General features: G+C 36.9%; 1 protein-coding gene across 3 annotated transcripts; it reads right to left on the bottom strand.

The window, feature by feature from the left end:
* Positions 1-4,477: 4,477 nt before the first annotated feature.
* LOC145785420 (uncharacterized) lies at positions 4,478-23,806 on the bottom strand. 3 transcript variants are annotated; one of them, XM_082597075.1, is made up of 9 exons: positions 23,582-23,806; positions 22,483-22,596; positions 16,921-17,079; positions 13,514-13,660; positions 12,831-12,967; positions 12,336-12,539; positions 7,390-7,553; positions 6,990-7,130; positions 4,479-6,060 (listed from the first exon to the last, which is right to left on the bottom strand). In XM_082597075.1, the coding sequence occupies exons 1-9, from the start codon at positions 23,675-23,677 to the stop codon at positions 5,945-5,947; spliced, it is 1,278 nt and encodes a 425-aa protein (XP_082453201.1). In that variant the 5' UTR covers positions 23,678-23,806; the 3' UTR covers positions 4,479-5,944. The 3 variants fall into 3 exon arrangements, with proteins under 3 accessions (XP_082453203.1, XP_082453201.1, XP_082453202.1); XM_082597076.1 differs by lacking the exon at positions 13,514-13,660 and having other exon boundaries at positions 4,480-6,060; XM_082597077.1 differs by lacking the exons at positions 16,921-17,079; positions 22,483-22,596; positions 23,582-23,806 and adding an exon at positions 13,884-14,030 and having other exon boundaries at positions 4,478-6,060.
* Positions 23,807-25,622: the final 1,816 nt, after the last annotated feature.

The raw sequence follows: 25,622 nt of genomic DNA, 5'->3' as shown, positions 1-25,622 counted from the left end.
GAAGACGCGCAGACCTTTCACTTCGTTAGGTAGCCTACCTAGCTTGAAGATGGTACAGTGGTTGATAGTGAGGTATGCAGTCAGTTTCTCGGCACCACATTCACAGGAGGAGGAAGAGGCCATTCCCCATTGGTGCATGGTTGAGCGGAAAAGTCCGACGAAGACGGTTTAAGGCGCACCTATCCTGTCTTTGTAGTGTCAGGCCGATGGGGAGTGTGTTGGCATTAGATCTGGAATGAACGAATGGAGTCTGGTGGTAGCCTACTTGACTTTCATTCAAAACTCTATTTATGGCCCTCCCAATTAGCCGCAACTGATTGACTCAATTATCCATCAGCCTCGTTGATTAGAAGTTGAGCGGCTGACTGTCTTCATTTCAATCAGCGGGTAGGCCTACTCGTTTGAAGAAGCACAGAATTTGGAGTGAAGAAGATGGTTAGGCTCCAATGCCAGTGGACCGAGAGGCTTCTTTGCAACGAAGCTTAGCAGGTTGCCACCAAGAATGGGGAAATTGTTCAATGGTGTGGGACTGCTATAGCATAGGTTTGTACATAGCAAAACTTCCTCTATAAAGTGGTCTAGTTTTAACTTTTGAAACCTAATAGGCTTACCAGTTTTGCAATTTAGTTTCAACGACTTTAGGGTGGACTAACATGCAATTTAAAGCAGTACCTCAAAACCTTTTTTAGATGCTTGTTTACAGCCAACGTAAGAAAAATGATTTTGAACAGAAAAAAGCTCAGTTTTAATGTTGTTAGCAAATTTTTGTTTTTCTACTGCAAGTTCAGCCTGCTCCTTTCTGCCACCGGTTTAGAATGCAGTAGATAAAACTCAGTGCGCCACAGACTTGTTAATTTTAATTGCATATAGCCCTTCTAAGACACGACCATGGGGAACAGACAATTTTTGCTGGGCGTTTACTTTATTCAGAGCTAAATATACAAAGCGGTGTTTACTGTTTACTCGTCATGCAGTGTTCATTGCAGATATGTATTGCTTTCAGCGCTTTACAAGATACACAGAAAACTTTACTTTCCTCAACCCATTCTTCGTTGCTAAGTGTCAAGCAAAGGCAACATTTAGAGCAGGCTTTAGTTTATAACGTCATTGGTATGACCTGACAGAGTATTCTATCACTATAGCTACCCAACCAAAGTATTTATTTATTTACATTAAAGTATTCTGTTTCACTTTCACCTAACAGAGTAAAATTTTGTTCATCTATCATTTCACGAAAAACATGATAAGTAATGCAATTAAGTTAGTATATTGTTTATGATTAACTTGATTTCAATATAAGAGTAATTCTCTTGTTTACTTAAATCCATAACTGTTGCCATCATTTCACTATTGCAAAACGCGTCGGAAAAAATTAAAAGCGAAAAATGAGAACATTATGCAGCCTATTTGTTTCGAAATGAGGTAGGCTACCTATCTTAGATAGCAAAAGCTGTCATTTTTACATCATTTCAATATTACTATTTCAGTTGATTAAAATCACAATTTATCGTGCGAAAGCAGCATTGGGAAATGTGAATTTGACTGATTAAGAATTTGGAGGACAGGGGATACATACGGATAATTTTTCCTAAAGGATATTTCTGTAATATATTCATAGATAAAAAATTCCCTAAACCCCAATCTCATTGAGGACCGATCTCTTAGATTCACCAAAAACCCCATTCCCAAATCTCTAATAGCCTATTCTAAATCCCATGATCTTCCAAAGTCCTATTTCTAACCCCAAACCAATCAACCTCTCAAGTCTCCTGTCATTTGATAATTGCCTTTCGATAATAAGCGGTCGCTGCTTTGAGCTGTCCAGTCATGCGTTTTAACTATTCAGGGTGGTCCAAACCCTGGCACGCGGGCAGCATGCGGCCCGCGAACACTTTGTGCATGCCGGAATTATCAGTGCTAAATCCAAGGTTTAAAAATACACCTACGTTTTATAAATACAGTAGAACTCGGTTAATCCGGATTCGATTTGACCGGCAATTCCATCCGGATTAGGCGAAGATCCGGATTAACCGATGACGGTTCTATCAAGCCTGACGTTACCTAGATAGAAGGGTATCGTTAAAAATCACCGAAATTGAACGCATTAGTGTGGTCATCTGCCAATTCCGAGACGCGCGATCACCACATTAGCGATAGAATTCTTTTGAATTGCAGTATGCATGTAAAACGAATGTATTTGTAGACTCTGCGTCTAACGCAAGAACACACTGGCAAAAGTTATATCTTCAGACATGCGTGTCGAAATAATCTGTAGTCACTCAAAACTTTTGAAAACAGTTTCGGAAGACGAGTTTCTATGGAAAACTTACAAAAAATCACGGTCAAACAAAGTCTTCTATTGGAAAAACGTCACCGACATACCGCCGAAAATTTCACCGACATCTTTTCAAGTTACATTACGAGTTTGGGCATTTGCGCACGAATTTTGCGTTAGGAGGGATTACTGTTCATCAAAGGAAGAAATCCGTAATAATTTATTGCGTCACATTAACGGAACAATAGATAAGAAATTTCTCGCAATAAGCCACGTTACGTTTTAGCATAAAATGGCAAAACTGTCGGACAAATCCGGATAAAGCGATAGAGAAAGCGCAACTTTTGTCCGGAATAGGCGAAGATCCGGATTAAATAATCCGGATAATCCGAAGCTGTTTCTCAAGAAAAAGATTACAAATCATTTTTACTTCCAGTTTTATCCGGATTAGGCGAAGATCCGGATTAACCGAGTTCTACTCATTACAATCGCCACAGCCCTAAATAAGTCTCGCATAATCGGGTCAATAGGTAACTTTGAGGGAACAATGTCGGTTTGTGACGACACAAACGTGCGTTGATATTTTGCTTTTGTTGCTAGTACTTTCTCCGTTATGAAGGCACTTTCTTCGTTATGAAGCCAGTGTTGTCAGATTGGGCGATTTACCTGCAATTGGGCTACTTTTAGTTGGGCTTGGCGCCAAAAAATGTTGGTTTGCGACTTGCGCTTTTTTGGGCTACTTTCAGTCTCTTATTTGGCGCGATACGGCGCTTAAATTTGGCAGAATTTTAAGTTGTTTGGCAATGAATTTTGAGTTGGCAGAATTGAATAATTGGTAGAATCCGACGAGCCTTTGAAAATGTTGGTAAAGTTTCGGTTTATTACGAAAAAATGACGTTATTTTTATGATTTGGCATGAGGATTGATTTTACCGCTGACCATGAGCAGCTTTGACTGTTGTTACATTAATGCTGTATTCATTTTCATCCGGGAAAATGGAAGGACTGACTGGCGAGTGGCGAAAGCGAAATTGCACTTGTATCGAATATCGGAAATTATAGTTATGATCTTGGTTTAGTGCCATAATGTTTGAAGCTTTTATTGGTGTCTAAGCTATAAATTAAAGTTGGAAAAATTGAATGTCAGTGGAGAAATTTACTGTATGTAAACTCGTCTTCCTTGTATGATGAAAAAACAATGATAAATTGTTGTAGGCTACTTTTTGTACCAAGGTGTACGAGTTTAGAAATGCTGCAGTGCAGGGGAGTATAAATTTAGAGAAGTCACTCAATTGGCACTGACAATGTATAGGCTACCAATCAGCAATGCATTGGTTGAGCGAGCCTTTTCGAGAGTTTCTGCAATCAAAACCAAACTGCGAAATCGTATGGGACTTCAACTTTTGTCAGCGATTTTGAGGATCAGAACTCTGCTGCAACAATTGGAAAAATGCCGTTTGATCCTCGGTCATCAGAGCTGAAGTATGACAGCTCTATTTATGAAAATGAAGCTTCAGCAGTTGATGATAGAATGTTGTCGGGTCTTGGTTCTTAGTAGTTCATCTGAGTTGAAGGGCTTATGCTATGCGTTAGCATCTACTATGGAACCATTTGTATCTTGAATTTGAAAATAGGAATTTGTAGGAAGTCTGTATATATAGCATTGTCCCGTCTAAGTTTTTTTCTATTGAACAATGCTTGATTCAATATTGAACATTCTACTTCTTATATGTTGTAACAGTGTATGCATTTTGTATCTACACAATCAGCATGATGGACAAAGATGTTGCTTTGTCCATGACTCTTGGGGGCATGCCCCAAAACCCCCCTAGAAAGCTTGCGCCTTCGTCGCTCGATCGTCGAAGTCGCGACGACAAATTGGGCTACTTTTAAATCGCTTTGGCTCATTTTTGGGCTCTTTTTTTTCAAAAAATCTGGCAACACTGTATGAAGCGATTAAAAGCGACACACGGAACGGAATGGCGGATGAAACCCTGGATGCCTGCTTACGTCTGTCGACCACTGAATTTAAACCAGAGATTGACACTATATGCAAAAGCAAAAAACAACAAATTGTTTTGGTTTGCTAATTTGTTGACGTGTTATGAATTGTATCGTATCTTTTTTACTAGCTGAAAATCACTTTTTGAGTCGCAAGCAGAGATTAAAAAGTGAGTTAGGCGTGCAGCAAAACATCAGGTCGATCAAAACAGCAAACTCAGTCCTTTCATTGCAACTGTATTTTGTCAGCAACAAGATTTGTTAATGTTCATAGCCTGCTAACGCCGAACAGTAAGAATGTAGATAAAACAGATCGAAATCTATAGAAAAGAAGTTCAAAATAGCAACCTAGTTAAGTTTTTATTTAACAACGTTTCTACTTTCAGCAACGCGTTATCATTTCTCACTGTGCGGCCCGTGAAGTTTTTCTCAGACCCTATAATGTGGCCCTTCATGTTCGCAGTCTTGGACCACCTAATATGTTATATTATAACATATGAATCTATGCTTATAGTGTGTCACAGCAAGCCGTTTCAGCCCACTCCCAAAGAGAAAAGTTAATAAAAAGGTAAACTTTAAAAGTAGTGGCATCGAACGCAATAAAACTACCAACAAATATTTGTATCACATCTACTGCCAGGGTTGGAAGTAACGACTAGTTGTCACTATTCGATAGCGTTATTCGTTGCTTTCTGAATATCGAATGCGCGTTATTCACTGTTTTTTATGCAAGCAACAAAATCATTATTCGTTTTTTACTAATCGACATTTAGAAGAACTGCTGAATCATTTTTTGTTGTTCACTTACTTCGTTGTCAAAACAAATCTACGAGATTTAGTTTTCGGATTACTATCCGACCTAGTTTCCTTTCGGTTTTCGAACTTTAAAGGATTAAGCAAAGTTTTGCCGCAACACAGTTTAGAAAAACCATGCCAGTGAGAGCCGTTAACAGTGTTGCCAATCTTGCGGTTTTCACGCATGTTTGGGCTTGTTTTTTTCGAGTTTTCGTATTTTTTTTTTATTTTGCGCGTTGCTTGTTTTTGGGCTTGTTTTATTGGCCAGTCAATTTTTAGTAATTGCTATTCATTGCTTTTTTTAGGTATCGATAGCGGAAAATCATTGCTTTTTTGGGCACTATCAAATCGTAAAATAGTCATTGCTTTTTGATTAACGACTTCCAACCCTGTCTACTGTTGTATAGCAAGGAAAAGGTTTTATACACAAACTCAAAATTCAAGTAGGTTACAATAAACTGTATTGACTACAACAAGTAATGGTCTTCCTGGTGGTCCATCAGAACTTTTTGTTTCGCCAATGAACAAAGCATTTAAACAGCTACTTTTCATGCTAAAGACGAATGATAAAAAACCTCTCGCAAATTGTTTACCAAAATAAAATAATGAACAAACAGAAGTTGATGTGGATGTGACGTTCATGCTAAAAATGACGCGACGAGCAAGTCAATTTGAGATTTCAAGATTTTACCTACACACCATAAAAGGTACATTCTACAATGTAATATTTGCAACTGGTATAGTTAAATATAAGTTCTTAGGCCTACACCTTAGGATATTAAGTATGTCTTTGTACACTGTAATATATAATTTTTCTAAAAATTAGTATGCAACATGATTATGCTGTCGTTCAAAACCGCAAAGTTTCTCCAATTTATTGAAGTAAACTTGTATATGTTGTTGAATCGTTGGGCCACAGATAAGTGTTCTTCCTGAACTGCTGCTGGATCTCAGGTTGAACTGTTCCATCAAATAAACTGAATATTCCACCTACAAATGATATTAACCCTTTAAAAGTTGGGGGGGAGCTGTCAATTTAACTTTTTTGTATCAACAGTTGTATCTCTAAAACCACTGAGGCTGCGACTACGAGATTTTTTGACTTTTCCTAACTTTTATTCACCTCTATTGAGCTGAAATTGTGAGCGAATAAAGGTTATAAATTGAGAGATAGCCTATAAGGCATTTCTCAGCACATCCTCTGAAATATTTCATATTTTATTGTTCAAAATGTTCCCACCAGCTGGATGAAAGTAATTAATTTGGCCCTCCTAACTGTTTCACAGCGTGAAGGGAATTGGCTGTATGTAAAATTATGTAAAAAAAATTAATCACAACATTGCAATGCATGTTCTTCATTACTCTACCAAAAAATAATGTGTTAACTCACGCTACAATACAGTTAGGCTATAAGTCACCTCAACATTTCAACTATATAAGCAGTTCTAAATTTCACATAGTTTTAATTTTTGAATATGCTCAGCGTGAATAATTTTACAAAGTGAATCCCAAATTTTGAAACCGTGCCTTAAAAAATAACAGAGATATTACTCCTAAAGCATAAGAAGAATCGACAGCCCTCCTCCCCAAACCGAGCAAGACTCCAGGAGTCCAACCTTCTAAGGGTTAAAGAAGATAAAGAGTTTATTTTAAAAAGAACTATAAAGTGATACGTTTATTATCAATTAATTTCAAATCATTGCCGCACTACATTTTAGAACCATCAGTGCTTTTTGAACAGATTAGATAAACTATCATAGATATTGCAGCTTTTTTTAATTTTGGTATGTTGTAGGCAAACTATTAGTGCATTTTTCGTTATTGATGCAAACATTTGACAAAAAATAAACAAGTAACGTTTAAACAAAGTCAGCTACTTTTTCAAAAATTGACATGTGGCAAGTAATCTTGTAGGCTACCTGTGTGAATTAACAAAATTTTCTTTCCTTTGAATCGAGTTGGATTCTTTTCAAGCTCCGACAACATGCCTTTAACAGCTTTTCCAGTGTAGACTGGATCACATATTATTCCTGTTGTGCTGGCGATCCGAATGTAAAGCTCTGGAAGCATTGAAAGAGATGTTAAATTTTTAAGTTAATTTATAAAAAAAAAAAATGGTTCGTTATGTGGGCAATCGCACGTGCTTACCAAGACTTAACTAGACCTACAGAAACTTGATTGTTCTAAAATCCTGTAGACAAATAATGTTATCAAAGTCACTAAAATTTAATGACAGGACTACGAGAAGTGAAGCTAGAAGCAGCAATCGACTTTGGTCATTACGCTTATATGGCATGTGTCTAAAGTACAACCGACTACCTCGATCCTCACTGGTGCTGATTCCGTAACCCGAACCTCTGTAATCATCAATGATATCTGCGATTTCTTCAGCTTTCACATTAAGTATTCCACTGTTTGTTAACATTTCGTTGATACATCCATAAATGTTGTCTTTATCTTGTGACACTGATATGCCATGAATTCTAAAATAAACTTTTCATAGCTAAAAATTTGGCATGTATGACGTTAAGTTGGTTGTTTTTAGTTTCTGTTCAGTAACAGCTCGACATAGCGTATATTCAACAACATCCGCCCTATATCCAACTATCCGCCCCGATAGCTCAATTGGTTAGCGCGTCACTTCTGGAACGAAGAAGCTTCAAGATCAAGCGGCGCTGGTTCGACTCTCGGGGTGTGCGCTTGAGCAACGCACGTTAAGGACTGCTCTCCATTCAGCAGCATCTAATGCAGAGGTGGCGGGCCGCATGCGGCCGTCAAAGAATTTTGTGCGGCCCGTAAACAATTTGACAATCGCTCATGCGTTAAAGACAAAAGACATCTCAAAGCTGTTTTATGCCTTCACTGGTACACCTTTCCTTTGCTATTTTCTTGCCCTAAAGTCCAGTGGTTCCCAACCGGGGGAGAATTCCCCACTAGGGGGGAAATTTTCAGGGGGAATTTGGTTTTAGGATTGTAAACCTTTTAAGCCTAGTAAGTTGGCCTAGATTAGAGCGTTAAAGAGGAAATTATTATTAGATTAACTCCCGATTATTTAAGTGCACTGACAATCTGACATGGATGCAATCCATCACGTAGGCCTACTCCTTTTTCATTTAAATACTGGATGGCTTTCATGAGGAAACGTAACCAAACGAGTGTTTGAGCTCATAGACAAGCTTAAATTATTTTTTGACTTTTAAATAAAATTGAAATTTGTTTGTGGATTGCTGAATGATGACAGATGGATTAGATTCCTTTCTTAATTGGTTGATATGTTTGGTCCATTGAATAAACTAAATCTGAAAATGCAAGGGAAAACACCAATATACGGTATATATTCAATTGCCATCTCTGTTTAAAGCAGATTGCTCATCAACATGGGTTATCTGTATCCATGAGCCATTGACATATTGATACAATGGAAATTTACAAACTGTAGGCTACTGCTTCCATGATGGTTCAAGGAAGGTTGGAAGAGAGTGATTGATTTATGTCATCGTCATTTGGAGATTGTCGGTACTAGAAGGCTCTGCTGTCTTCTTCGCGAGGGGAGTACGTTTTGTCTGGCCTCTACATTTCGACCAGGCTGGTTTGGGTGGCCCTTCCAGGAGTAGATACCAGTACCGTTCAGCATTTAAAGATGCTTTGGAAGCTTTCACCAGCAAGCTTGATAATAATTGAAAGAGAAAAGTTAGAATGAACAATTGAACATGTTCCCATGTTTAAAGAATTATCATTGGTGCTGGTTGTTGATGGCAAAGAACAAGTTCTTCCAGAGTTGGAAAAAGAATTGACTTTGCAACATCTCACAGCATTAGAATTAGAACTGGAATTCATTCGATATTTTCCTAAAATTTATGACGATGAGCTTGATTTAATACAAAATTCATTCACATTGCTGGTGGAAAAACTTCTCGATAAATTGCAGGATGAAGTTTTAGAACTCAAAACGGATTCTTGCGCAACAGACTTATTCAGAAAGATATCAATCAATGGATTTTGGCCATTGATGTGTAATTCCTATCCCAAAGTGGCAGAGAAAGCTACTCGAATTATCCTTCCATTTGCTTCCACTTATCTATGCGAATCAGATTTTTCAACTCTTGCAAATGAAAACAAAACAAAGAAACAGATTAGACGTGGAGAATGATAATCGTTGTGCTCTTTCCAATACTCTTCCACGACATTCATGAGTTATCGAAAAAAAATCACAAGATTCACACAGACTGTTAAATGCATTGACTCTTAGAATTTTGAATGCCTATTCTTTGAATAAAATACTTTTCAGCTACGTTCTTCTTTAATTAAATTATTTTAGTTTGAAAAGGAATATTACCAGCTAAAAAGGTAATTACTAGTGAAAGTTTAGTTTATCTTCCAAAACTTAGATTAAAATATTAATGTAAACGAGTTTTTAACAAACTAAATTTATAGGGGGGGGGGGGGGGATTTAGATTTGAATATCGACCAAAAGGGTCCACCAGGTAAAAAAGGTTGGCAACCACTGCCCTAAACACTAACTTTCAGGGTTTAAAGTTAAAAAATAGGAAAGTTATAAGATAAAGGTGTCGTCGTCGTCGTGTGAGCGTCTGGGGCCGAGGGTCTATCCTTTTACCACCCCAGATTCACGATGTTCCCGGACAAAGGTGTGGTGTGTAAAGGTGTGAAAACACTATTCACCAATTTTGGTCGATTCCAATCTATGACGTCATGGAATTTTGACGATTAAAAAGTTGTGTGGCCCGATAACTCATGTGTAATTGACAAAGTGGCCCGCGACAGCAAAAAGGTTCGTCACCCCTGTTATAAACGAAGCCGTTAAGGCGAATTCTACTGTAGAAAAATTAACAGTTTGACTAAAATCTTGGAAGTCAAATTTTCTTTGTTTTTTAACATGTGAGGATGTTAAAACTTATTGTGTCATCTGCGGAAAAGAGTAAAGAAAGCGTATAAATGTAATTTTTAGAAAAATTTATTTAAACGTTTGCCCAAAGTCAGAAAAACCTAAAAATTTCTGCAAAATGTGACAAATCAGGCCGTATCTTTAGGTGGCCATAGTTGGCCCAACTGCCACGAATGGTGCAAGATACGTTGGGTCAACAGCGGAGCACTATTTTACCAACTGTCACATTAGCCTACGTTCGGCCGAGCTACAATGCTTGCTGGGAACCTACTTTGAGACAAAACTAGCCATTTCAAAAATAAAGACAAACTACGGTACTTTAATATATTTGTTATTGATGTAAGTGCTTTGAGATGAAAAAAGCCAATTGATATCAAAAAAAATCAATCTGTGGTGAATGTACTCTAAATAGGTTGCAGGTTATGAACAGTTGTACACTGTACAAGGTTGGTAAAACCACCTTTTGTGACCTAAAATAGTTTCGTTAAATTCAAAAAAGAGTTCCTTGTTTACCTGGTTGTTTAACTCAATGAAGCGCAACAACGTAGCACTTCTAGAATCGCTTGTGAATGGAAACGTAAACAAAACTTAGATTAAAATATTAATGTAAACGAGTTTTTAACAAACTAAATTTATAGGGGGGGGGGGATTTAAATTTGAATATCGACCAAAAGGGCCCACCAGGTAAAAAAGGTTGGCAACCACTGCCCTAAACACTAACTTTCAGGGTTTAAAGTTAAAAAATAGGAAAGTTATAAGGTAAAGGTGTCGTCGTCGTCGTGTGAGCGTCTGGGGCCGAGGGTCTATCCTTTTACCACCCCAGATTCACGATGTTCCCGGACTAAGGTGTGGTGTGTAAAGGTGTGAAAACACTATTTACCAATTTTGGTCGATTCCAATCTATGACGTCATGGAATTTTGACGATTAAAAAGTTGTGTGGCCCGATAACTCATGTGTAATTGACAAAGTGGCCCGCGACAGCAAAAAGGTTCGTCACCCCTGATCTAATGGATGGAATAGTTCCCCAGCAACAAGACTTCAACAATCGGAAACTTCACTCTGTCAATCTCGGTGACCGGGCCTGCGTCAGTGATTTAAAGCCTCTACAAGTATGCGAAACTGCCAGGATTAAGCTCTGCAAGAAGCTTTCCCAGTCCGAGGATAAAGATTCAATCAATCAATCAATCAATAACAGTCGTTTGTAGCATAATCCCAACAATTTACTTTACAATTTTTGTGTTTTAACCCTATCTTAAGAGCTGCTGTTTTCGCACTCGAAAACGTCACAGGCTATCTTATCCGCGCGCTAATTAATCGTTAACGGGAGCTATGAAAATCACAGAGCCAAAATATTTTATAAGATAATAGCCATGTTTATTGTGCATATAGAAAATAAATTTTTACCTAACAAATTTATTGAAATAAATTGTTTGAGATGAAAAATACGTCAGAAAGTTTGTTTTTATTTTTAGTTTCCAAAAATAGCTTCAAAATTGAAAATTTGGAATTACAGTATAACATAGAGCATGGCCACCTGGAGATGCGGCCTGATTTGTCACATTTTGCAGATTTTGATTACAGCTACTGCTAGTGCTTGACTGATATTTTTTGAGATGTTTTTACTTTTTGCGGTTTCCTAATGACATAAAACTTTTTTGTTGCCTTGGGGAAGCAGTAGCAAATGAGAAAATGTAAGTTGAAAAACGCAAAATCAGACTGTTATTGAAAATTAACAGTCTGACTAAAATCTTCGAAATCGAATTTTTTTTGTTTTTCAACATGTGAGAATGTTAAAACCTATTGTGTCATCTGGGGAAAAGAATAAAGAAAGCGTAAAAATCTAATTTTTAGAAAAATCCATTTAAACGTTCGCCCAAAGTTAGAAAAACTTGAAAATTTCTGCAAAATGTGTCAAATCAGGCCGTATCTTTAGGTGGCCATGCATAGAGTAATGCTAAACTAAACAAAAAAAATTACTTTTGCTTATAAATATAAGATATTTTGGGGCGTTTTTACATTTCAAAGTAATTGCACTAACATTTATATTGCAATAACATAAACATTATGTATAACTTAGCATTGCACGAAAATGTCTAGCCACCTGAGACGAAATTCTTATTGTGAAGGGCAGGAAAGTAGAAAAATGACCAGTTTAGGTTCAGAAAATTGGCAAAGAATAAAAACTAAAATTCAATAAATTTCACATTTCTAGCATATTTTCTTCTATAAAATATTTCACTACTAGAGTGGGGCGTCCTCATAAAACCCCGTGTCGCTACAGATAGGGTTAACTCTGGCGTATTTAATAATTACAATGTGCCAAAGCGAAATGGTGAGCTCAAAACAAACCACAAGCCTTACTTTAATTTTTGACCCGTTAAGAAATTCGCAATTGCCAGGCCAGAAATTGTCCCACAACTCCCACAAGCCACAACAATGTCTTGAAACTCGTCAAGGATGTTGTTTTCATTGATCATTTCTTCCCATGCATTAATGTAACCGAACATGCCAATACCATTAGATCCACCGATCGGAATGGCAAACGGTGAAATTCCGGTCTCTTCTCTACAAAAAGTATATAACAAACAGATTTCAGTACACTTCAATCGCAGCTCAAGCAAATAAAACATAAAATAAAGGTGACAAACTGCAATAGAAAAAAAAACTTATTATACATTACAACCTTTCCTCGTGTCTTGTATTAAAATTGCACAGTCCAAGCATGCAACAATAAATATGTAAATCCATTGTGACTTTGGAGGTTGCGACAACACGTTCACGGTAAGTACGATCAGCTAAGAAAGCTGATAACTCGTGCTTTTAGTCTGAATAGTGTCGCTTGTTTTTTTAAAGTACCTTATTTTTTTCACTAAAATATCTTGCTTTGATTGTAGGTCTGAGTAGAATTGTGGCCGTTTCGGAAAGACATAAAGATTGCTGTTGGAAAACAAAGAAAGAAGAAGGTTTCCCGGATGTTGTACTGCTTCTTCAGCCTAAAAATATAATAACCAGACTTTACAAAAGCATCAATATTGTTTGTTAAGCTTCGAAACAGTGGCAAAAGAATTCTGTTATTTTGAAAAACTGCAGCACTGTAACAATGTTAACATTTAAAAGACTTCATCCCCATTGATGCTGGAGCAGAGACATCATCACAATAACTTGAACCAAAGTATTTTAGTTGATGACGTTGAAGATTGGGGAAAAAGAAAGTAGTTCTGCCCCCTTTAAATCAAAGTCTTTTAGTGATATTTTGTTGTGATATTTCTGAATCGTTATCACATTCAAATCTATTTGATTATTATTTAAACAAAGTAACAAACATTCTTTATGGATATCTTATTTAGTTGACTGAACAGTTCTCTTATTACTAAAAATTGTAGAGATTTTTATTTGTTGTTGTTTATCAACAGATATTATTTTCTTACAACTGGTTTTAAGAAAAGTTTAAGTATTTACTATCTTTTGGTGAAGAATGGCTAGACAACTTTTGAGAACAGCTTTTGCTATTTGTTTACACGCCCATGCTTAGAACTAACCTCTGCAAATAAGGTAAACATAGGTGCAGCCCCGGATTTAGGGGAGGGCAGAAGGTGCAGGTGCCCCGGGCCTCTTTTGAAGGGCCTCCCTACGTGGAAACAATGTGATTTTGTGTTGTTTCTTTTTTCTTTCAGCCTTTGAAGTCTCTGCAAAACGCTGTGCAGTAGGGTGGGTCGATTTTCACACAAAATAGTCGGATTGTCACATAAATCGGTATTTAGGTGAGGCTTGCCATACTAAATAAAATGGTAAAATTTAAATGTGATGGTGTGCTCCTAACCACTTACCCCAGGTGGTATGGAAAAATACAATTTTTTACTTGACGGTAAATTATATTCAATAGGTAGGCTACATGAGTTAAAACCACACCTGGATGTTAAAATAAACAACACAGTCTTTCTTTGATTCAAATATAGGCCGTTGCTTCCTTGCATCTAAGATAGAATGAATCATAGAGCTCCTTTTCTCCTTTCCGACAGTTTTGAGACTGACCTCAGCAACTACACGAATCATTCTTTCAACGGCTTGAGTCTGTGGTGTGTATAATGATTTTACTGGGACTGACTTTACTGCATCCCAAAGTTCATCTTTAGTTCTTCACTTTTAGATGATAATAATGTTGGTTCAGTAACATCAATCTGTGTCCAGTCGTTCATATCTATATAATCCATTGCATTAAGATTAAGTTGATCAGCAGGGCGATGGAATCTTCGTATTATTGTAGATGAAAGCTTTCGTGCTTTCAGAATTCGCCTAACAGCTAGCTCACGAATGGCAGGTCTACCTGTAGTCATGAAACATGGCAGGTAGCAAGTTTTCGGGGTGAGCTGCATAACAATTTTGCTTGACCGATTTGTCAATGACAGAATGCACTTCTACTGGCTCAAGTCCACGACTGAGTTGTACCATAAGGAAAAGTACTGCTGGAGCATCGCTGATATCTGTGACCATCTTAGTGGCAAACCATACAGGCCCATATACAGTTGCAATGAATCGTGTCAATGTCTTAACAGCTCCTGGTGGATGGGTTTGAATAACATAATAGCGGCACATTCGATTTGCTCCTGTGAATGATTATATTTCCCAGGATTTCAGTGTAAGAGTGTTTCAGAGCATTCCCCAGAACTGATTGCATGGCAGATTTCCAAAAGGTACATCTGGTCTGTGCTTAGATCCATTGAATTGTCCAATTTTGGCAAATGGAAAGTTTCAATTTTATCAAACAATGCGATCTCCAAGGTTATAAGTAGGGCAAGTTTTTGCAACTTTTGCAACTTTTTTTTACAGCTTCCGACAGCTTGCTAAATGCTCAGAATTTATGTAATATGATGTTTTAAGCTGTTTGTAGGAATTTTATATTGCAACTTTTTTATATTTTTCATGCAACTTTTTACTGCAACTTTTATCAAGTATTGCGAAAAATGTAAAGCAGTGATTTAAAAAACATGCTATAAAACTATTTCTAGTATGGTTTTATTCTCTTTGATTTGCATAACAAAGAGCTTTGTGATGGATTATCTGCATCTCAATGTTATCTATGACGCAACAGTTGGCTTGCAAGCTGGAAGTTCAACCACCCCAGCCAAGCACTACAGTGCCCGAACTAAATTAGTAGGGCAAGTTTTTGCAACTTTTTTTACAGCTTCCGGTGGCTTCCTAAATACTCAGAATTTATGTAGTATGATGTTTTAAGCTGTTTGTAGGAATTTTATATTGCAACTTTTTTCTGTTTTTCATGCAACTTTTTATTACAAATTTTTTTTAAATTAAATGCAACTTTCTTACGTTTTTAGTGCAACAAAAACTTGCCCTAGTTATAAGGTTTGACCACAGAATATCGCCAGTTTCACCAATGAATGTTTCTGGACCAGATGTCTTTCCAAATAATCCAAATAGATGACGCAATGGTAACTCATTGATGGGCAGCATAGGCCAACATGTATTCCACTGAACTTCATACTGGATGATAGATATGATCATCTATTCTAGCAATTACTCCATTACGATTCTCAGTGTTCACTGCTGTCCCGTCACAATCTGTTATTCGAATTCCATCCATGTTCATATTCTCGTCGATCATACATTTAAAATGTCAACTGAACGACCACTTGGTGTTGTGACATGAGAGATGTAGATGTCACCAAGTTGTGTCATTAAAACGTAATGGTCTTCTTTTATTATTCTCCTGTGGTGGTAGTCATCAAAGACGTTTGATTCATCCTTTCTCCCATCGAAATAGAGCGATAAAAAATTATTGATTGGTTTCAATCCAGTAGCCTACGCCTCTTGACTCGGCTATCGCACTTTTCGTGGGTCAATAATGATGTCTGTAGAGAAGTCTTTTCCTAACACATCCTGCAAAGTAGCAGTGGCAATAGCAGCAACTGTTTCGTGAGAAACCATCTTTCGATCGGTTTCCCTTGCAACACAAGGAATTGGGATGGTATTGTACGCACTACTTGTTGAGACACTCTCCATGAAACTGGGATCATTATCGGATGAATAAGATAAAGAATCAGTTTCACAAAGTTTTTCGTGGCGTGTTAAACCGCACAACCATTAGAAGTTCGCTCACTGCGCAGGATTGCTGGATTGGGAGAAAAGATGAGGTAAAATGACAAATTGTTGCCCAATCTGGCAACCCTGTTATAGGAACAGAGGGTCATTGGGGTAATGGGTTGCTGTGCACGAAACGATTTTAAACTTTGAGGAAATGTTTAGAAGGTAAAGCCACACCTATGTTCAAATTTATACGATAAATGGAGAAATCGACCCACCCTACGTGCAGTGCTAGATTAATGCTACCGTAGACGTAGAGGTGGTTTTTTGCGCCGTAGGCTTGGAAACAAATTTTGCACGGGGGCCCCCCCATCAGCTAAATCCGGCCCTGCATGGGTGAAATAATTTCTAAAGTATACAACCATTAAAAACTGTTACGCCAAAAAAGTCAGTGAATTAATAACATTAACCCATACCACTAGATCTACAACTAGTAAATTTGGTAAGGAAATCTGAGTTAATAATAGGCTAAATATGCTTTCAAAGAATGAACATCAGAAAATTCAGTGGAATCACACGACGATACATCGCCGACAATGCTGTTGAAACATCGTTTGTTCGATGCATCTTCGATTGAAGATTTGGTCAATTTTACAGCGTATCATTATCGGTTTGCTGTAACATCATCACAGTAAACCAAAGCACACACTTTTTAATTGATGCAATGCAATGTCTTTTGCATCATTCCGAGTGTCGTGGTTTCAGTTACACTTGCATTTTTGTCAAATAATGCCTATCTTTTGATAAAGTTTTCCACACTTGGTTGAATACTTGTCAAGCTCAAAAGATGCTAAAAATAAATATCCCAGTATCAAACGCTGGAAGAAATATACAAATGCATGCTTACTGTAGAACTTGTTGCCAGCAGAAGATGACAATCTAAGTTCAATTCCCTTGCAGCCACAGCTGTAGCTCTGCAATGATTAGATTGAATCCCTCCACATGTTATAATAGACTTGCATCCTTGAGCAATCGCCTCAGCAAACAAAAATTCCAGTTTCCGCACCTGAAATTATGGTTATAACTACTACAGTTTTACTGCAAAGATTTGTCCATGGCCACTCGTAGACTTCTATTGTAAACCGAATGCCAAGTGTTACTGCATGTCAATGTCATAGCACTGTATTGTCCATGTCAGTGGTGCATCCATGTGGCATGAGCGGGAACTGAACTGTGCAACTTGATGAGAATAGTGGACGTCCTTGACTTGAACGGGAATCGAACCTCCTTCGAGATTGTCTTACGGTGGTCACTGGCAGGGCCTCCAAGAGCCCTGCAGGGCCCCGGTGCAGATGTTGCTGCCGGGCCCCCAGCGCGACATGTCGCGTGATATCTCACCAATCACAAGCAAAAATTGCGGTGCGCGTTCTTACAAAGGATAAATTAGGTTACAGTATTAACACTCCATTATTTCACAAACAATGGCACACTATTGTAAATAAAACTTTAAATTCGCAGATACACACTAGTTATACACAAAGATAAAATGCTAAAACACTACATAGTGTAAATATAGCCTCAATAGCGTTGTCAGATATGGAATTCTGCCCTAATTTGAGGAAAAGTTTATAGCTGTTGAAAACAATAACTTGTATTTTGGATATTTTTTTTAGTCCTGGGCAAAGATCAAAACCCTAACCTTTCCTAACTCTAACCCTTCCTAACTCTGGCAACACCTGATTGTAACCATGGCAACAAGTGGGTAAAATCAGCTATTTCGAAGATAAAAATTGCAATATTATCCGACATGGCTGACATAGCATTGCATAATGCATATGTGTGCTTGCAGCTTTACATTAACATACAATACCATTTCTGACCTTGAAATCTGCAGAGACTAGGGCAGCAAACTTAGGATGAATGCAGGGCCATTCCGTGTCAATTCACACAGTCAAGAAAATCAACCTCTTTGATTTTCTTTAAATTTTACACATCCTTTTGTTATCCTATATAATGAACAACTGCAAAATTTGAGTAAAATTTATTGAGAAACACGAGAGTTATGAAGCATTTAGTTTGGGGGGGGTCTGACGAGGGGGCACATTTTTTTATTTTTGGCCATGTTTGAGGCCCTATTATTGCTAAACTAAATTAGGTAAGAACCCAAATTTTTTACATGTGATAATACTTCTGCCAAATATTGAAAAAACAACATCGTTCACATTGTCACTCTAAAAGGTCAAAGGTTAAAGACATCCAAAGTTGGTCGTTTCCAGCTCTCCGCTAAAATTTTCCAAAATTTTAAAACCTTACCAAGACCCCATTTTTGATTGGTTTTGGCTGAAATTTAGTAGAAATGTTGCTTATAGGATTTTCTATGAACTGAGAAAATTTCAGTATAAAATATTAAAGGGGTTGGGAGGTATTTAATGTGAAACATGGGTCGAAATGAAAAAAAGCTAAAAGTGGGGTCCTTTTAATACCCTGGTTACCCATGACCCTAGTGAAAATTTGCACTGAAATTCTTTTCACATATTCACTAAGATATGACAAGTCTACCATGCAAAATTGATCCATGGTTCTCAATGTTTTCTTATAGAAAGTATTCGTCAAAGTTTGGACAAAAACGCTAAAAATTAGAAATGAAAAATTCAAGGGGAGTAGGGGTGATCATTATTTTTTCTTGTTATTGGCTATATAAAGTGTTCTTGATGACAGTAGCAATATTATGTGCTTGACAAATGACAATTGCAGACCTATGGATAATTTTTGCAAGACGTTTTATGCAAAAAGTTTATAAGACATTATTGTCTTTTTGTGTTTTAGCTACACTGTGAGATATCTTTTTGTTCGATCGTTTGGTATTAAATTTTCTTTAATTGCATGAAGAAGAAGAAGTATATAGCATCAGAATGCCAAGTTAGTGCAAGCCGTAGTACCTGATAAGCTGACATACACAGCAACCGTAATTTTGTTTACAAATTCACTAAGATGTGACAAGTCTACCATGCAAAATTGATCCATGGTTCTCAGTGTTTTCTAACAGAAAGTATGTGTCAAAGTTTGGAGAAAAACGTTAAAAGTTACAAATGAAAAATTAAAAAAAAAATGTAACAATATTGAACTATATACACTAGAAAACATTTGAAGTGTATTTTTGATTGTGTTTCTAGCAATTGTTCACAAAGCAATTGTTATACATTTGACAACTGTAATGTACCATGTGGACGTGGTCCTCATTGTCAGTGGACAAAATGGAAAATTTTGTCATAATCTTCATTGCTCAGTTTGTACTGTTGTCCAGAAGAACCATGGATACTCGGCACAGCAATTGAACAAACAATGTCATGAAATGGAATCCAGCATAGTTATTGATGTCTGAGCCAGTTTAAACATTTGTTGCTTTTGTTAAGTATCATAAACAGAACATTGAAGTCTTGCTTTTCATAGCCTTTTTCACTAATAATGCCAATGTACCAATCAGAATCATATCTGCAAGCTACACATTGGCCTATACTTGCATCATCTTCTTGGAGTTGTGATTGACCTCGTGCCACATCCACAAGGGTATGTGAAATATCATTTGACAGTCGACGCATTTTCAAAGACTGAAATGATTGTGGAGTAAAACTATGATGTGATCTCGTGCCTGTTATTGTTTTACACAATGCATATTCGATTCAAATTTTGTGTTGAGGTCTTGAATTTCAGTTGAAGAAACCCAAATATATTCAAACCCAGAAATGTGATCTTGCTCCCATTGGAAAAGATCTTGTGGTGTGAGAATTTGGTTGTTGGTTGCTGCGTGAAGACTTGCACGACTGCACGTGCAGCTTATCTTTTGGTGGTTTCACCAACTCCATCACATGGACTTTTGCCAAGAGATGTAACATTAACAAAGAAATGCCACTCAGCATCAATTTCAAAATCTGATGAAATCAATTCCAAAATCAGATGGCAAAGATTGATAAAATTTTTACGGTTTTTGTATTGTGAAGCAGCACCATCCCTGAAATAGAGTATTTTTTTCACATTACCAAGTGATTTGATAATTGGAATTATTTGGTTAATGAATGCATGCACTGTGCTTGTTGAATGTCTCAAGTGATCTGATATTGCAACCAAACTTTTTAATGTTAAAGCTCCATCTTTTTTGTAGTATATTACAAAAGGGTGAAGGGTTGCCTGAGTTTTGTCCCAATGGAACCCTTGCATGGCATCTTGGACAATAAATGAGTAATTCTCAGCAAAATCAACCAGTACTACGACTTCATCATCAGCTTAATTTTGTTTTAAGTAACTTGATTGTGATTTGCTAATGAAGTAATGGGTCTTCAAAGCTGTATTTGGTACATTACAACTCAGCTCTACGGAGTTGAGTATCTGCTTTGTTTCTACTTTTTATGTTTGATTGTAATATTGACCATCTTGAGTTGAGCCTGATGCAAATAAATAAATAAAAATAAATAAAAGCAAGAAAGGTGTCACACAATGATTCGATTAAGTCATCCAGGCCTTTTAGCTGCTCAGTTAATTGTCGTTCTATCAGTATGAGCCCATTGCTTGTCCCTTATAGTATCATCAAGATCATATTCGTTGCTGAATGTATCAATTAAGTAGCTCTTCAAACATTCTCTGCAAGAGCAATTATTGCACAAACTCATCATGCATTCTTTGTTTAGAATTATGGAACACACCAATTTTCCAAATAGTCTGTGTATGTCAGCTTACCAGGTACTACAGCTTGCATTAACATGGCATTTTGATGTTATATATTTCTTCTTCATGCAATTAAAAAAAATTTAATACCAAAAGATCGAACAAAACGATATCGGACAGTGTAACCAAAACACACATATAAAGATAATATTGTCTTAAACTTTATGCGTAAAACGTCTTGCAAAAATTATTCATAGGTCTACATTGTCATTTGTCAAGCACATAATATTGCTACTGTCATCAAGAACACTTTATATAGCCAATAGCAAGAAAAAATAATGATCACCCCTACTCCCCTTGAATTTTTCATTTCTAATTTTTAGCGTTTTTGTCCAAACTTTGACGAATACTTTCTATAAGAAAACATTGAGAACCATGGATCAATTTTGCATGGTAGACTTGTCATATCTTAGTAAATATGTGAAAAAATTTCAGTGCAAATTTTCACTGGGGTCATGGGTAACTGGGGTATTAAAAGGACCCCACTTTTAGCTTTTTTTCATTTTGACCCATGTTTCACATTAAATACCTCTCAACCCTTTAATATTTTATACTAAAATTTTCTCAGTTCATAGAGAATCCTATAAACAACACTTCTACTAAATTCCAGCCAAAACCAATCAAAAATAGGGTCTTGGTAAGGTTTTAAAATTTTGGAAAATTTTAGCCGAGAGCTGGAAACGACCAACTTTGGATGTCTATAACCTTTGACCTTTCAGAGTGACAATGTGAACGATGTTGTTTTTTCAATATTTGGCAGAAGTATTATCACATGTAAAAATTTTGGGTTCTTACCATATTTAGTTTAGCAGTAATAGGGCTTCAAACATGGCCAAAAATAAAAAAATGTGCCCCCTCGTCAGACCCCCCCCAAACTAAATGCTTCATAACTCTCGTGTTTCTCAATAAATTTCACTCAAATTTTGCAGTTGTTCATTATATAGGATTACTAAAGGGTGTGTAAAATTTAAAGAAAATCGAAGAGGTTGATTTTCTTGACTGTGTGAATTGACACGGAATGGCCCTGCATTGCTATTGTTATACCAACTTCAATATAAGAAATACCAACTTCAAAATAGTAAAAAAAAAATTTGCAAAATTGACCTTAACACACAAATTTAAACATTTTATTGGCCCCCTGAACGCAAAAAATGCAAATATTGTTCTAAAAAAGGGCATTCCCATGAGGGGGCCCATTCAAAATACAAAACTAATATTCATATAAAAAACAATATTTTATGCAAAATTGACCTGAGCACGCAAATTTAAACATTTTGTCGGGCCCCCCTAAACTCAAAAAATTAAAAATTCTGTAATTTAAAAAAAGGGCATAGCCTAGGCTACCTATAAGGGGGCCCCATTCGACATACGGAACTAATATAAAAACAATATTTTATGCAAAATTGTTGAAATCAATCTTTTTATCGCGTAAATTTAGACATTTTGTCGGGCCCCCTTAAACTCACCGGGCCCCGGTGCAATGCACCGGTTGTCCCCCCCTCTTGTGGGCCCTGGTCACTGGTCAGTGTGCCGTACTCAACCACTCGGCCGGGACTCAAGACAGTGAAACTGTTGTCACTTGCAGTCTTATTACGTTCAATGCAAGGGAAGGTAGGCCTATCTAGAATAGATTTTCTCGAGTAGCCTACAGAGAGACGCATGAATCCATAATGCTAATTTGCCTTGCAAGTCAAAAGCATCGCACTATATTCCTTAGTCCTTACAAGCAACCATCAAATATTTACAATACCTTATTACCAGACATGGTACTTCCAGTCATATCATCTCGCTTTATATGTACTTCAAATCCATTTGGTAAATTTGGAATATTCCATTTGTGGACAGGTGTCGGCAAAGCAGCCAGCTGAAAAAATAATTTCACACGTTTTTTCGTCTAAATTACACCAATCTGTAAAACTTTACCCCAGTGTAGCTTATTACAAAACAAAGTTTGTATTATCATTGAGTGCTGTTTTTACTTATATCCTTCTGTTCACAGGTTGCGATGCTTTTGCATCTTGCAGCCAAACGTCTCAACCTCAATTGAAAAAATGAATTAATGTCAAAAAAATAGATTAATTATCATGAAAGAACATTGTATTTGGAACTTTGCATAGGTCTATCCATATTATGAAGTTCAAACCTGTAACTGTCATAAATAAGACACCCAGTTTCAGATAGCCGGTGTGCCTATTTTGGTTATAGGCAAATTGTTCGTAAACACTTGTTCGTAAAACAATTGTTTGTAAACAGTTGTTGGTGAAATGAAATCCCTAAAACAATTCTTCGTATACATCAAATCTCAATTGCATGCACGAAGAAATGCTTTGGGAAGAATTGTTTTACAAAGAATTAATTTTACGAAGAATTGTTTACGAAGAATTGCTTACGAAGAATTGTTTTACAAAGAACTGTTTACGAAGAAAACGTGAGACATCGCCTATTTTTATGCACAATCGTCTTGACACCAGCCAGGAGCTATCTAATGAACAAGCGATGTAGGCGTTTAATTGTCGGTCTATTGTAGTACAAAAGCACGTACGTAGCCTACTCCATTCTAAACTGACACTTTCCAGCTTTGCGCTATGGCTGCAACATTTGGTCAGCAAACTTTCGCAGCACACTTGCGAGTTGCGACCCTCGGACACAATTTGGAAAACTCTTTGCTAAAGTATATCTCTCACAATGATTTTATGTTCAATGTTTACAAAAGTTTAAAATTTGGTTTTACAGATAATATTACAAATTCTCCAAGTTTCTAGCAAATCTACTAACTAAATTTATTTGTGAGCATATTAAATTCAGCATAACATAAAAACTTTGCTAAATTTTATATGAAAATTACAAACCACAATTCTTTCTTTTGGAATTCCCTTCAATTGTTTTGCCCATTCTGGAGCTTCATAAGGCACGAGAGATAAATACTTGTTCATTTTACTTGACATGTTTTACTGATAGAACGCTTAAGTGATGGATATCATCTACTTAATTTAGTTTTGGCAACGAAAGTAACATTTGCTCTGTTTGTTTGTTGAGCTTTTTAAGTAACTGATAGTTTCAGAACCTTACCACCCGTAGGCCTGTTAATTTTAATTTCAACACAAGTTTAAATGTTTATTAAGTTATATAATTTCAGCGTGCTTACATGCTTGTGGACTTCATCGGGCATTTGTGTTTGTATTTTTTTTTTGAGAAACTTCATACGGTACTAAAAAACCGTAGCCTACTTTGACTGTTAATCTGTTACTGTTCATTCATAACCTGGGTAGGCTACACGTTTTGCTCCTATAAGTAGCGTATTCGTTGCATCAAAATAAACTGATTTTTTGTGGGAACCAAAGTTTGATCCTAAGACTATGTCCGCCTACCAAATTTAAGAAAGAGCTTATAATATAAGCGGTTGGTTAATGCATTGTAACCTTACCGTTGCATCAAATACAATGCATGTAATTTGGAACTCATTGAGTTACTCTTTCGAGAAATGTTCACGTTTCTACCTGAATGCACCTCAACGTGCACTGCTGTGCAAACGCTTATACATTCCATTCGATTAGTTAGGTTTTGGTTTTGAATCTTTGTCCTCGGACTGACAAAGCCTTGACAGGTCATTTCTGGTATTTTCGCATACTTGTGGAGGCTTTTGACGGAGATCTAATTACCGAGATTGACAGAGTGAAGTTTTCGAATGTTGAAGTGTTGTTGCCTGTGAATTATACCATCCATTTAAATGCCGCTGAATGGAGAGCAGTCCTTACAATACATTGCTCAAGCGCACGATCCGTGAGTCGAACTATAGTGCAGCTTGCAGTGTTGTACGTTGACGCCGTCAACTTTTTGTTGACGCTGAGGCTAGCGCCGTCAATTTATTTTTCAGTTGACGGAAGTGATAGCGCCGTCAACTATTTTGCCGATTTTAAGCGTCAAGCGCTATGCGTCATTTTTTTTTCATGGAAAATCTCGTTACACAATAAGAGTTTCACAATGTATTCTGGCCAACGCGACTCATCCGAATTACCAGCTTTTGCGTTGGTTGGAATGGCTCCCTGGAATACACGCGAAAGAAATTCGCCAAATGGTGATCATGCACCTATGTATTGAGAACGAGGGATCAGAGACAGAAAGCGAAAAATCCATGAATGGCATCGCGGACGTTGAAAATACTTTATTTCAAGAGCTCTATGCCCCTGAAAAGAGCGATATTGGTGCAGTGGACCTCATTAAAATATTTATACATGCTAAACTATCACAGCACGCTTGGAACAGTGATACCTTTCCAAGTAGCCTAAACGATTTCAACTTGTTTTTGAAATACAACACACCAATACCAACCAGCGCTGCTATGGAACGCATGTTTTCACTTGGAAAGGACAATATGCGTCCCAAACGCAGCAGATTGTCAGACAAACGTTTTGAAATGCTTGTTTTTCTGCAAGGAAATAACTAATAAGCAGGGCCCGCAATAGTCAATAAAGTCAAAATTTGTTAAGGACCTCGTTTATCCACAAATCAAAGAATAAAGTTGTTTTCAGCACCTAAGGGACTGTTTCTAACAAGTTTATAGGTCAAAATAAAGTCAAAATTGATAATAAAGTCGAAATTTGTCAAATTATGGCTTTTAACAAACTTAATTCTGTGTTTCTAGAGAGTAATTTTTGTCAAAATCCTCGTGGAAGCATTGCAAATCAGGAACTGCGACACAATTAAACCATATTAACCCATAAAAGCAGGAAATATGTCACAATGACCACGGATCAGCAGTAACTTTTATCGCAAATTGTCCTTTGTTTATTCATTGTTACGACGTTATATAATTTTTATAAAACACTTCCTCTTCACAAATATGGTCTTTTCGAAGATCAACAGTTTTGATTTTAGGAATAGCCTACTGAC

The sequence above is a fragment of the Aplidium turbinatum genome, chromosome 16 (genome assembly GCF_918807975.1).
Source record: "Aplidium turbinatum chromosome 16, kaAplTurb1.1, whole genome shotgun sequence".
Lineage (NCBI taxonomy): Eukaryota > Metazoa > Chordata > Ascidiacea > Aplousobranchia > Polyclinidae > Aplidium > Aplidium turbinatum.
The sequence above is the reverse complement of the archived record's forward strand: the minus strand, read 5'-3'. Positions and strand labels throughout refer to the sequence as shown.